The sequence below is a fragment of the Alnus glutinosa genome, chromosome 13, assembly GCF_958979055.1.
Source record: "Alnus glutinosa chromosome 13, dhAlnGlut1.1, whole genome shotgun sequence".
Taxonomy (NCBI): domain Eukaryota; kingdom Viridiplantae; phylum Streptophyta; class Magnoliopsida; order Fagales; family Betulaceae; genus Alnus; species Alnus glutinosa.
This window is the reverse complement of record NC_084898.1, coordinates 25,777,611-25,792,213: the sequence shown is the minus strand read 5'-3', so window position 1 is coordinate 25,792,213 and position 14,603 is coordinate 25,777,611. Positions and strand designations below refer to the sequence as shown.

Sequence of the window (14,603 nt, the reverse complement as noted above, 5' to 3'; positions counted from 1 at the left end):
GCCACTTGTAATAACATAAATTGACAAAATAGCTTCGTGGGAATTTGAATTGGAACAAATTATAGATGCGAATTTCGTAAAATCAGAAATTTATCCTATTGTTTCCCGGGGGAATGGGACTAAATAGTACTTAAAGGTGGGTTTGTTTGGTAAAAAAATTTATTTTTTTTTTTAAAAAAAAATAAAAAAAAAAAAAAAAGATTGAGAACTATTTTTAACCATAAAAACTTTGAGTTTGTTTGGCAAATAAGTGGGTCGAAGAATATTTGTGTATTGTATAGTAAAAAGTAATTGATGCAATATAAAATTTAAGAAATTTCCTTCGAACAGACTTTTAGTCATCAGTCTCTCCGACATCCTTTTTCTCCAAACGGGATATGTCGTGTAGAAACGCTTGCCCACAGCATTTGCTTGAGCAAATAGAGTTCGATTTAGCTTCTGGGCTGCGGTTTGGTTTGGTTTTGCTTTGACCAAGAATTCTACAGAAATTCCCTTCGGTCAAGGAGATGCCGAACAAGCCTGAAAATGACCTTAAAATAGATACCCATAAAAGGAAATTGACTGATTGCACTTCCCTCTTCCTAAGCAACCAATAAGTTTGGTGTACCAAGTCTCGGTTGGATGGAAGGAGACCTTTACACAACGCCAAAGATGGGCTCTTTTGAAAATAAATAAATAAATAATAAAATAATAAAACATGTTCTCTCTCTCTCTTTCACCTTTGAGAGAGAAAGAGAGAGAACTTTTTTTTTTTTTTTTTTCCAAACACCATACGAAACAGGGCCCCTCCAATTCCATTTATCTTTTATTTTGTTTCTTTAGCTATATATATTTGAGCAGCTATGTTTCAAAGCACAACACGACCAAACCATTGAACCTCTGTAAGGAGAGAGAGAGAACAAGGGTAGCATTTAATTTCGTTGTAAGTAAATTGAATATTTGATTTTCTATGCAATCATTTTATTTAATCAATTAATGGACTTGATTTGTGAGTGAACGGTTAATGGTAAATGAAATTATGCATGTCCAATAGTATTTACTAATTTAGCATTGAATATTGAATAGTTGGATATTGAATTAAAAATAATAATAATAAATAACAATGTGTGAAAACCGATTTTTAATAACCGAATAATCGGCGGTTGACAATAACCGCAACCGGTATCTGTTGCAGTTACGGTTATTTAAATGTGAATAACCGGATAACCTGTTGCGGTTATGAGAAAATAACCGCAACCGCAACTAGTTGTACATTCATAGGACTCAATCCTTCTTTTTATAGTGCTAGATTCAAATAAGCAAGTCGGCAATAGGGGGATACCTTTCCTTATATAGTCTTCCTACTATGTACATGTCTGTCGATTAGGCAACCATCGATTCAGAAAACTCTTGGGGGACTGTCAGTCACTTGAGGGTCCATCGGTAAACCAACTCCCTCAAGGGTTGTCCATTGGCTGGGGTTTAGAAACATCCAAGAGATCCCACGCTAATGGGACACTCGGTCCCTCCAGAAGGCGAATGGACCTCTATGGGCCCACTAGCCTTATTGGGCTTTAACAGTCCCCTAGTGAGCTTGTAATATTTCTTAACACTAGTTGCTCCCCAATTCTCCCACTCGGTTAGTGTTCCTCACAAAACGGTGGGAATTTAACTTCTGGGCTCCAATTAATGATGGGGGCTAGGTGAAGCTGATCATCATGTGATTGTGTCAAGCGGGTCATTTGAGGCGAGGCGAGGCGAGGCGAGGCGAGGGAGGGGGGGGGGGGGGGGGGAGAGAGAGAGAGAGAGAATTGAGGGATCTCAACTGATTGTTCACCGGCTATTGCAAATCACGTCTCGGAAGGTGAACCATGAAGGCTTCCCAATTGCGGCTAATTGATGCGAGCTGTCAACTCAGCTTGCCTTCGGAGAGTAATGATGAGTAGCCTTCACGGTTCGACTTCCTAGAGCAATGATTTAGACATTAATGTCACATCGTATGACACACACTCTGTCCAAGTGGCAAGCTTCGTGCCACGTGTAGTCGATAGTCGAAGGGGGGTCTCAATTTTGAAAAATTTAATTTTTAAAATTTTAAGCTCTCCCTACAGATAGTATACGGACACTATATGAAGGCATCTTCTCATACAATCTTCATTCCTTTCCTCTTGCTTCCTGGCTTCTTCTCCTTCTCTGTCAATTGTTCTTTCATCGAAGTTCCACCCCTTTCCCAGCTGCTTCCCCTCAACCTCATATAATGGCCTTTTGTGGTGCATCGACAACAGCTATCTGGCATTCGAAGGTGTAGGAACGCGAGTTAGAGTCATCTGGGAGCGCTCTTCTGCATTCCGGCCTCCGTTGTCTTGCGGTTGCCTAGCAAGGATGAGTCGCCTGTCACGGTCGGATGCCGATGAGGTTTGTGTGAATGAGGAGAATGAGGAGATTGCCAAGGTGTGCCTCTAATTGCCCTTTCCTAACCCCATTCGGGAGGTGTTGTCGAGGCTTAACCTTGACCCCAACAGTTAAAGCCAAACAGTTAGTAGATCCTAGTTTCTTGCTCCATTTTGTGGCTGATGAAGTTTAGCGGCCTTAATCTTACGGCCAAGGAGTTTATCTTCTTCTATTCTCCAATTTCCCAAGCCGACGACACCTAGATAGACTTTCTTAGACACAAAGGACGCTCGATCATTTCAGTCCCAGATAGATTTTCAAGCAATAGAGATGGAAGTGGTCCTACTTCTTCATCTCGGGCAGTAACTGGGAGTTTTGCCATTAGGATGATGTTACCCCAGCTGATCGACTCCCTGCATGGTGAATCGCCAGTGGGGGCGACCTGGCGACTGTACTTTTTTGAGCCCAACTTGACTGCTGAGGAAAAAGCTCAAAAAAGTATCAGTCGTCAAGTCTCCCCCACTAGCGATTCACCATGTAGGGAGTTGATCAGTTGGGGTACTTTTTCAAGCCCAACTTGACTACCGAGGAGAAGGAGTGAGCCAATGTACTCTTAGAGTGGGCAACCAAGGCTAAGGAGTCTGTCGATCAATCCAACTCCAGTGATATCCTAATCACCACGGAGAACCAAGGAGGAGTTTCTCCTATACGAGAGACTCACTGTCACAAGAACTAGTCAACCCTTGAGCCTTGGGAAGGGTTCAAAGGAAGCTTCGAAGAACAAGGGCGGTCCTTCGGCGAGCAAAGGCCTGAAGAAGGCCTTGAAGAAAAGTAAAGGGGGATTGTTTGTCAGTAAGGGTCGAGAGAAGGAGCCTCGTTGGCCAATTATACGCCTACGGGAAGCCATCGTCGAGGAGGAACCCGTGAAGAGGGCAAAGGTTGACACCCCCTCGGCTTGCTTTGCTTCCCTCATGAGGGAGTAGTGAGTACAAAGCAAGTTCATCGTCCCTACCTAAGTTAGGCTTGGACGGCCTTACACTAACGGCACCGGTTGGGATCCAAGAGACTGTCGTGGTCTCAGACTTCAATGACGAGTAGCCAAAGGCTTTGAGGTGCTTCAAAGGGCCACAACCAACAAGGGTAAAGCGCGCATTACCCTGCTTATACATCAAAATTATACATAACATAGATCCTTCTACAACAAGCCTGGAAGTGCTTGTACCGTCATGTGAAGAAACTAAAGTGACTTCATAGCCATAGCCCGCTGGTAGGCCCTCAACCTTCCCAACTGCTTGTCACCCCTGCTAGGGAGCCTTCAGCTGCATGAATTCGAAAGTCTACCTCGGTTGATGATCCCCCTTTTGTTGTTCCACCTGAGACCCCTCAGTCATCGGCAAGTCCATCGGTGATAGCCCAAGAACCTTCTCATCAACAACCTTCGGCTGGTGCTCCCCAGCTGGGCCAAACCAGAAGGTGAGCTCCCTATGTTTTTAACCCGATTGATCTCCTGTGCCAATGCCTTCTTTCAAAGTACCAAAGGAGTATTTCTCGGCGGGTGTCCGGAGACCACCTCGATGGCACGAGGGAAATCATGGTCAAGGACAAGGTGAGCTTTGGTTTCACACAAGCATTATGGGTTTGCATATGCGTTTCACATATGATGCCTATAGGCTATAGTGCTATACCACCATAGACAACCAAAGCAACTAAAGCCATCCCTTCACCGTCACGCTTCCAAGTCTATCCTCATTATGTGTTCTTAATTATACATGAATATTTACGCTCAAATATTAATGCTACTACAGCTGGAAGGTATAAATAAAGAGAGAGCTATAGCTTATTATTATTAAAGTAATGCTACATAACACAAACATTCCACAAATGCTCCATAAAGCTGACGTAACAGAATTTAATAGCCACTGAATCAACCATTTTTTTTTTAATAAAAAAAAAAAAAAAAAAAAAAAAAAAAAAAAAAAAAAAACCCCATATGACACTGGACGACCTCCAATGATCACTCCAGGAAGTGAATTATCGGTCTTACGTAACCCATTCTCCAACTATCCCGACAGGAAGGGAACTGTTGGTCTTACCTGATTATGCAAGAGCAATTTCTAGTGGCAAAGACCATTACTTATCTTTGTTCTTCTTTTCGTTGTTTTCCGAGAATGTTCTGGGACAATCTTTTCTTTTATATGCATCGCTAATGTTTAGTTGGAGAATTCGCTAAGAGAACTGGAGTGACCAAACGGAAATGAAAGGGGAGAAGGCTCCAACCAAGTCCACCGAAGATGAATGTCTACAGTCACTATGTTATCCATATACCAAAATTTACACTGGAAACAGCAGATCCATCAGTTTCACATAAAAAAGAAATAAAATAAATGACCAATTTATTCGTTATGTGCAAACAACTCATCTATAAACTGCCTACAAAAGAATAGTAACACCAAGTCAAACGGACAATATGACTTGTTTGTTTGGAAAAAGGGTTGTTCCGTATGAACTATGAACCAGGTAATAACACGAAGCAAATTGCATTTTTATAACTTCAAAAACCAATAAAGAAGTAAATGGAAATTTATGGTTTTATAGAGCTTCATATTCCTAAAATGGTCCTTATCTGATCTGGAGGATGCCTCGCCAGTGACTTAGGGTCTGGGTAGCCATTCTCAGGATCCATGATTGCCTTGTATATAAGCTCATAAGCCTCTGCCAGTGATCTAGCCACCTGGATACAAGCTTCCGAACGTAGCTTAGGAACCTGCATCTGCTCAAATTCTGGAAGAGAACTCTCACTTCCCAAAATAAGTCCAAAGAAAGTCTTCAAGCACTCTGAAAGAGAGGCAGGAGATGTGTCCTCTAAGTCTGCTAATGGGCCCCCAATTACCACATTGCCAGCCTCCTTGTTGAGTAAACTGTGGAAGTGATGCATCTTTAGTGACAAGCCACATCTTCTTAAGATGGCATCAACTTCTTTTTCCACAAGCACATGCAAGTGATTATCTATCATCACCCCCAGGTTCTTCACATATTCAGCTGCAACCTCATGTCCATATAATGGTTGTTGGATCGCACACAAGCAGTTGATTAGGAAGATCTTGGAAGGAGTTTCGTTATTCTGCACAAATCCATGATATCAGGCACTACAATACAGAAGTAATCAAGAAGAACATCACATTATTTTAAACATTTTTTTTTATATAAGTAATAAATTTTAGGGAAAACTTCACAAAAGGATATCAAACTATAGAGTTTTTTCACTTAAGGGTACCGATGTAGCAAAACGTTCAATTGAGTGTATGTATTTATTAAAATCATTCAATGTCGGGTATTCTGTCAACCTCCGTTCTAAATCGATAACGGAAGTGGAGTCACGTGACTTCCATGTGATTTTTAAGAGCGTTCTTCCTATTATGCCCCTTAAGAAAATGCTTAAATACACATAAAGGACAAAACTTATAAAATGCTCCCAGACGACACCGTATTAATAGCATGCTTATTAATAAAACACCATGCACCATCTCCGGCACAATTCTACCCGTTTTTTTTATAAGTAAAAAATTTTTTTTGATAAGTAATTCTACCCGTTGAGATTCGAATACGCCCCTGGGCCGTCCATGGCAGGAGTACTCGATCATGGGACTCGACTCCACCCAAGGACGTTGACATGAAGGATGGCTTTGTACATAGCACCGAAGATGCTGGACAATCGACGGCGATGACCAGCCTTTGTCCTCCTACGATTTTGTGTATCTCCCCATTGATTTCAAGTAATCTATCTACCTGTTATTCCTCTAATCAATATTATACTTTAAATATAATTTATTACAAGCTTTGATCCCATATATATACATGGAATGGACCACTACCTGCCAGTGGTGTTTTCACCACCTCAAGACGAGAGGCAACTGACGAAGCCTCTCCCCATAGTTGGCCAGAACAAGCAACCCATCTCCATTGGTCTCTATAGTCCAAAAGCTCATGAGATGGACGGTCCCAATACGCTAGGAGATGACGGCAACAATGTCCAAGACTGTTAATAAGCTTCCTTTGTTTTAACTTCCATAAACAGAATAAAACAGAGTATATGTGATGGAAGTGAAATAGTTCCTCTGTTTTAGCATTAGTTCCTTGTGAATCCTCTTTAACACGAGGAATAAACTTCTTGGCAAATGAGAGGTCATTCTTGGTTCGAAGTGAATGTATTGTAAGAGCATCAGCTGCATGTAGGCAAGTGTTTGAACTGAAGCTTCACAGTGTTGTCTGTGTCCTTATCGGATGAACACATATATCCTTGATGCTGAAATACACTTGCTTACTGTTAAGCCTATGTCCTTTAATCAATTATGCAAATTCTTATGTCCTTATTTGGCCAATTGCAATGACAGTGAGCAGACACGGGTCTTTAGATCCACCTCATGGTTCCCACATGCAACAAGGTCAACATTCAACCAATTCTGCAAACAATCTCAATGAAGATCACGATTCTGAGACAACCAAACTTCAAAGCAAAACAAGTGCTGACAACAAGAAATGTGGGACTTCTTCTCTCCCTAATTTCAAGACGTGTCATTCCTCAAATCTGCATGCCATTCCTCTCAGTAGCTAACGTGTTTTGTTTTTCTGATGTTTACTTGTTGTATCTTCTGTAGTTAACGTGTCCTTCAACTGATGTTTGTATTTTATTTATTCTCCTCCTCTATAAATTGACTTCTATAAATAGTGAACAAGTGTGGTCGTGTGGGTGCTGAGTAAGACAATTACAACCAATCAAATAGTGTCTTCAAACTTCTTATACAGAGAATCTTACTTATCGGTTCTTTGGCTGGTTTTTGCAGTTCTAATCATGGTGCTCGACGTGAAAATATACAGGCAATGGTTTACGACAGAAAAGCGGTTTCTGTCAATGATGGCGAAACCTCTGCAGTAGAGCTCAGAGCTCAGAGAATACTTCGGATCGATCGGAGAGTACATGTCACACGAAGAGGCTCAAGACGGGTCCATATGGAGACCTGGAAGTTGGGTTTGATAGGCCGACTATGGATGCAGAGGCGTTAACTTTGTCATGGGTAAGAGTTGGAGCTAAAGGTTGAAGCTTGAGAATGGCGAGGTAGAAGAGAAGTAGTATAGTGCAGTCTAGCTGGAAGGCATTTTGATGGGCTAAAACGGTGCGTGGAGATGTCCCAACCGTATCACTCACTCAGTCCGCAAACAAAAGCAACCACCTGAGAGAAGATCATAAGGTAATAATGTTTCACTTCGTCAAGAGAAAACGGGATAGAAGCTATCACCAAGCTTAATTAAAGACCTAGGAATTATGAGGTTTGAGGAATTATGATCTAGTAGTGCATGAGCTGGTTTGTTGTTGGTGACCGTGTCTTTTGGTGTGAGTTGTTTGTCTTTTATTGTGAGTTGTTGGTCATATAGAGTCCCACTTGAGGATGAGTTTCACGTGGAGCTGGAGGTTTTGACATATGTAAGCACTTCATGGCTGGAGGTTTTGACCGAAGCTACGGGACATGCAGTAGCTTAGGATCATGGGCATGCATGTGCAGCAGATGTCTCAAAAGTCATCTTCACTGTGTTTTGGCCGACGCAAGGGACGCATGGGGAGAGGACTGGAGAAGGTAGGCGAGCTTTAGGGACAACGAGTTGGGTTCGTTCCACTTGCAGAGGTTGAAGATGGACTCGGCCTGGGAGCGAAGCTCGTTGGACGATGAAATCAGGTGCGATATTAGGGACTCAAAGAGGGCCGAGTTGGTTCCGCGTTCCGAGTGGGAAGTTTTGAGAGAGAAAAGGGAGCTGAGGGGCATAAAGGGATGATTTGCTTAAAAAATCACATGGAAGTCACGTGACTCCACTTCCGTTATCGATTTAGAACGGAGGCTGACAGAATACCCGACATTGAATGGTTTTAATAAATACATATACTCAATTGAACGTTTTGCTACATCGGTACCCTTAAGTGAAAAAGCGCTATAGTTTGATACCCTTTTGTGAAGTTTCCCCTAAATTTTATATTAAAAAAAAAAAAAAAAAAAAAAAAAAAAACGTAAGACGCCCCTACATACACTAGAACAATCAAAACTGCCCACAAGAAGAAACCCAAATAAATATTCAAAAGAAAGGGAAGAAAAAAAAATGAAAAATGAAAAGGTCGTCTTATTCAAAACCCCAATTAGAAGTTTCATAATCGGGTCTATTTTTATAGCGTCTCTTTAAAGTGGAATTCATCCTTTGTTTTTTCCTTTCCATTCATTTAGATCTCTTCTGTTTCATCAATTTTGTCCGGATCCTCCTTTTCTTCTGGAAAAAGAGACTGACAGAGTAAGTGGAACTCCCTGACATTGCATATTAGAACTCATTAAAGCTCGATTCGCACTTTACATACTGATATTGCATACCACAAGGAAGGCCTAATTGCACCACTCCTCCTTACCTTCCGCCTGCCGCCCCCCTCCTCTTTGCTTTGCTAGCATCTTTTGATAAGCAAGTTGAATGAGCCTAACTGGTTACAGAGTGACCGTTTCGTTTTTGTAGGTTGGTCCGGTCTATTGCTCTTTCCTTGTGCCTATTTCACCTTAGGGGGTTGGTTTACAGGTACAACCTTTGTAACTTCATGGTATACACATGGATTGGCGAGTTCCTATTTGGAAGGCTGCAACTTCTTAACCACGGCAGTTTCTACTCCTGCTAATAGTTTAGCACACTCTTTGTTGTTACTATGGGGTCTAGAAGCACAAGGAGATTTTACTCGTTGGTGTCAATTAGGCAGTCTGTGGACTTTTGTTGCTCTCCACGGCGCTTAGCGATGCATGTTAATTCAGAAAATAGCATGCGTGTTCATTCATATCCACCAAAAATCATGACAGGAGAAGAGTTGAAAACCACACACTAAAATTGGCAAAGGAGAATTTTGAAGCTGACAAGCAGAAACACTAGGAGAGGAGACGAACACAGTCAAGCACGAACCTGGGAAGATGAAGCAGAGCTGCTGTTCGACAAGATAGCGTCAACTGATGATTTACTTATTTGACCTAAGTCAGAGCTCATTCTACTTCTTCTTGATGAGTAACTGGCGCCCTTCGATTTGTGTGCCTCTGCTGCTTGCTCACACATCTGCAGTGATCACAAGTAATAAATTTTGTTTCAAATATTGCCTATACCAAAGAAGACATTACAACAGTCCTGAAATGTGATCTGAACTGATAAGACTTATAAGTGAAGAACAAATAGTATTTCAATATGTTTTAAATTAGCAGACCAGTTTTTGAAAGACTGACCGACTTAGTTTAACCATATCAAGTCCACAAATATGAGTTCATCTAAGGAAGGCAATAATAAAATAAATTGCTCATTGCGACATTTGCATTCTGGTAGCATAATAGAACAGGTTGACTCCACAAGTTTGGCTTACAAGGCTCTGCATATTAACCTGAACCTCTTAATTTAGTGAACTATCCTATTCATAGGCAGCACTTGCTTACAGGATTATGCTATCCCATAGTGATATATGCACCTGTACAGTTAATTTTTTCTTTTCTTTTGATAAGTACACCTGTACATTTAAAATGCTCTCCATCTAATGACATTTTATTGAAACATCAAGCATGCTTGAAAACTTCTGCAACTTTTGTTGTAGCATCCTGCAAATCATGAAGCATATCTGCATATGACATTTACCAGAAAATATCAAGCAAAAACAACCTGAATAATAGGATCAAGTAAAGCAGATATCACTGGATCAAAATGCCCTGACGCGGGAACCATCATAATGTTGTGGGTCTCAATTATTTCAAGAAGCACGGAAACTCCTTCTCTTACTGCTGGTGGAGGGGAAAGATCAACTGCAACAAGGGGAGGATACCGTAAAAGCTTTTCTCCTCGAGTTTTCAGAATATCGAAAAATGTTTTCTGAGCTGCATCCTTGAGTGCCCAAAGTGTATTACAGAGAGCTGTTTCTCTCCCAAGTAAATCTGATATCTAGAAGTCAATAAATAGTTAAAACCTGGCAACTAAGACATTCAGTAATATTGTAACAGAAAAAGAGCTCAACTCACTGTGTAACTGTAGAACTCTAGGGTATTACTGAGTTTATATGAAATTATAAGACTAGGTTGAGACTGTAAAACTTGTTCAACTCTCACTTTAAAAGGCCTACAAACTCCTTCAAAAATTCTATCCAGAACAAACATCAAGTCAGACTCAGTCTTCCCAGAATCACCAGCCGGGCTCTTTAAAAATCGGTTTGCGGTTGATCCAGTATCTACCACAGCATCTGGATCCAGTAATCCAAGAACAAGTTCTCGTTCAGATGCTAAGGCCTGCTTAGAGAGCAAGAAAACACAATTAATAGACACACACACACATAACAAATTAATAACTAAATATTTAAAAGGCAGCATTACAAAAGGCAAGAACCAAAAACCAGAGGGAATTCATGTCACACCTGATGTAGCCACCCTAGCATGTCCCCCACATATCGTAAGGGATCATGAGCATGTACTTCAATTGGTCGAGGCAATCCACCAGGTCCTCCACGTGTAAGGGCACTTATAAACCTTCTAAACAATGCATTATGCCTCATATTTGCCACCTGTAAGATTAATAAATAAATACGTTATTACAAGCTACAAGAAAAACCATGAGGCAAGACACATGTTTGAGTTTATCGATCATCAAGCTATCCAGTGAATCACCTCTTCTGCACAATACTTGAAAAGGATGGGCCGTTCCTTGAGGCAGCGAACTGCTGTTTTCAAAAGCTCACCAACTTCGGGATTATCATTGTCACCTAATTTTCTACACTCTGCCTGAACCCACCTAGGTGGGGGGGAAAAAAGAAAGAAAGAAAGAAATAAGAGCTGCATATGATTGAACGAATCCAATCACAACATAGCTAAAAAGATTGAATGAGACATTAAATTGAAAAAAAATTAGGAAAGAGAGGGAAAAAGATTTGGCTTCAAAATTGATATATAGTAAACCAGTAACATATGACAGTCACAGTCAGCCTAAGAAAATCATATTGCAGAGCAAGACTAGCAGTTGAGAGAATGCCTTTCGGGTCCAAGAGTAACCAACCACTGTTAGTTAAAACAAAAGGATAAAAAAAATAGATCAACAATGAAGAACCAGTCTCTTATCAAAAAAAAAAACAATGAAGAACCAGTCTCAAGTCTTACTAACTAATTTAGGGATTTAATTCACAATCAAACAGGAGAAGAATCTTGATAGTTCCCCCAAACTGCAACTGCAAAACTGTGTCCTGCAGATTGAGGGCACTTTCTTCTGGAAAAGATCCACACCATTGACTAGAGAAACTCACTCCAGTTTAGGAGGATTAGGTCACCCATGGTCAACCACAACAGCAATAATAATAACTTTAAATGGTTTTCAATAAAATGATTGTGCAAATCATAATTATTCCGTGACATTTTCAAGAGAGTAGTCACACATTTAATGCACCTAAGCAAAGGTATACCGATATGATGATGCAGTAGCTTAGTTCAATGAACTAGAGGTATAATATTTATAAAAAATAAAAATAAAAAAAGGATCAGATCTAAGTTTATTTATTCTGCCAGTTTGGAAGTGGAGAAGAAGTGGAAACTAATATATATCTTGAAACTTCATTTATTTAAGAGAAGAGCCACCTGCACAAGCGCTCATAGGCTCCCTCTTGGTATACAGCCATCATATCCATGAGCTCCAAGCCTGCCCGCTGTAAAGAAGCCCTCATATGAATGGTACTTATCAATTGATTCAATTTCAACAAAAGCAGGAAAAAAAAATTACAGTTACTCTCTCACAATACTACAATAGAAAGAAGCACAATAAATAAAAAAATTAACCAACACAAGAACCATATCTCAAACCATTAAGATCTATCCGTTGGCACGCCCTAATCTGAAATCAATTATACATGCCACATTAGTCTTGTTACGGTGACAATCCTTATGGATGACAAAAACAAAGACCATTTTTAGGCTTGACACCAGGCATTAGGCACAAGAAACCGTTAAGACAAATGCACATAGAATAAGTGCCATACATTTCCCTCTTTCTTCCTTAATAACCAAGAATAATTTGGAGATCCAGGTGATATATCTCACACAACACACACACACACACAGACCGAGAGAGGTATATTACCTGGTGGTGTGTCCTCAGCAGCATCTTGCAGTTGGCATGAATTTCTTGAACATGAGAAAGTGCCTTGAAAAAGTTTTCATTGAGGTCTTCATCCCTCAGTGCATTTATCTACAAATTGTAAGAACCGCTAGAAATTAAGTATAAACAGAAGAAAGAATTTATTGAGTTCAATCCACAAAGACAAACCTCGTCGTTAGAGAGCTGATAATCACGAAGGAAGCATGAAACGATCTCTTGTCTTTGTGTAGTAATTTCAAGTTCCTGTTTGAGCCTCTCTGTGGTACTGATGATGTCTCCCGTGCTGGCGCTGCAACTGTTCAATGCCTTTGCAATCCTGCCATGATGCAACACTCAGTCATTTATGGCGAGATCCCATCTCATCTCCTCTTATGCAAATAGATGTTGCCTTACCTGTCGCAACAATCGGAGAGGGCATTGACCTCGTCCTCAACGCGATCGAGGACCTGCTCGGCGGCGTCAGAGGCTCGGAGGAACTCGAGGTTGATTTGGAGGGCGCGGGTCTCGATGGAAGACTTGAGGTTGCGCCGAGACCGAGGGGCGTTCTCCGAGTAGAATGTCGACAGAGTATTCAGGGACGACACCAGATCCGGAGAGTCCGTCCGACACTCCAACACCTTCTTCAGCTTCCGAGATAGCCCCGGCGCCAATCCCACCCCCGACGTCCCCATCTCTCTCTCTCTCTCTCTCTCTCTCTGTGAATAAGCTTCACAGTAGATTAGTTTCAAGTTGAAACAACGATCAAGGAAGAGCGTTGGGCCTACACGAAGCCTAGGCCCAATTGCTTATTTTTATGGGGATGGTCGTAGTATTTGTTTCTTTGGGCTGGATCATCATCGGAAGATCACGCACTACTGAGCGGGCTAGACAGAACTCATCACAACACAAGATGTTGAGTTCAAGAGTAATGCTAGATGTCATACTCTTATCCTTCTTGTGTCTCTCAAAAAATGAGGTAACTTTTAAAATTACCATTAAATTTGTGATTGATCAAAATTGAATTTTGATCACATGGTAATTTTAAAAGCCACATTATTTTTAAAAGGATACAAGAGGGACATAGGTATGGCATTTAGAATTACTCAGAGTTCAGGCTTTATTTTCACGCATTTAGCAGTTTCGAGTTTAGGGTTTTTTTTTTTTGGTTTTTTTTTATTATTATTTTTTTAATTCAAAGTTCAAGGTTTAGTTTCAACTAAAGTAAGAATAATGCTACTTTTTATACCCATTTATCACATCGATTTTATATCAATTGACGTAGCGTATTTTAAGTGGTGTTTTTTTTTGTTTTTTAAGTGACTAACATTGAAAGCCACTTAAAAAATATCCAACATCAACTAGTGTAAAATGAGTGTAATAAATGGGTATGAATAATAATATTACTCTTTAAGTAAGTCATTATGTTGGTTCGACTCAACTTACATTCTCAATTGTTTGTGTATATGACTGTCAATTGGATATGGCCAATGCAGTTGCTTTCAAGTAATTGGTTGATACAAGCCAGCTAGAGTTTTTGAAAAATACGTGGGCCTACTAGTGATGGTGGGGGGAAATCAAGGAAGAACGTTGAATAACGTTAAACACAAAATCTAGAGTAGGATGAGTAAGTAGAAGGTAAAATTTATGTCACAAGCAGGGAATGAAATCTTATTGAAAGCAGTAGTTCAAGCCATCCTTACTTACACTATGAGCATATTCAAGCTACCTAAGACCTTATGCATGGATTATGGATATTAATTCCATGATGCAACAATTCTGGTGGGGACGTACATCAGGAGTAAGAAGCGAAGATCCATTTGGTGAATTTGACTAAAATGGGGACCTCAAAAAATCAAGGGGGGCCTAAGTTTTCATGGCCTGTAAAGCTTCAATAAAGCATTGCTAGCAAAGAAGTGTTAGCAATTACTTCAGAATCTTCAATCCTTGGCCTCCAAGATTGTAAAGGTAAAATTCTACCTACATGGTTCTATTCTTGATGCAAGGTTGGGACATGGACCATCTTTTGTTTGACGAAAATATGGTCAGCTAGGGACTTACTAAAGGAGGGTCTTATGTGG

General features: G+C 40.5%; 1 protein-coding gene across 1 annotated transcript; it reads right to left on the bottom strand.

Moving 5' to 3' along the window:
• Positions 1 to 4,336: 4,336 nt before the first annotated feature.
• Positions 4,337 to 13,248, bottom strand: LOC133854638 (conserved oligomeric Golgi complex subunit 6). Its single transcript, XM_062290882.1, has 10 exons — positions 12,940 to 13,248; positions 12,715 to 12,862; positions 12,529 to 12,636; positions 12,030 to 12,097; positions 11,073 to 11,196; positions 10,823 to 10,969; positions 10,434 to 10,697; positions 10,081 to 10,356; positions 9,346 to 9,492; positions 4,337 to 5,491 (listed from the first exon to the last, which is right to left on the bottom strand). The coding sequence occupies exons 1-10, from the start codon at positions 13,215 to 13,217 to the stop codon at positions 4,970 to 4,972; spliced, it is 2,082 nt and encodes a 693-aa protein (XP_062146866.1). The 5' UTR covers positions 13,218 to 13,248; the 3' UTR covers positions 4,337 to 4,969.
• Positions 13,249 to 14,603: the final 1,355 nt, after the last annotated feature.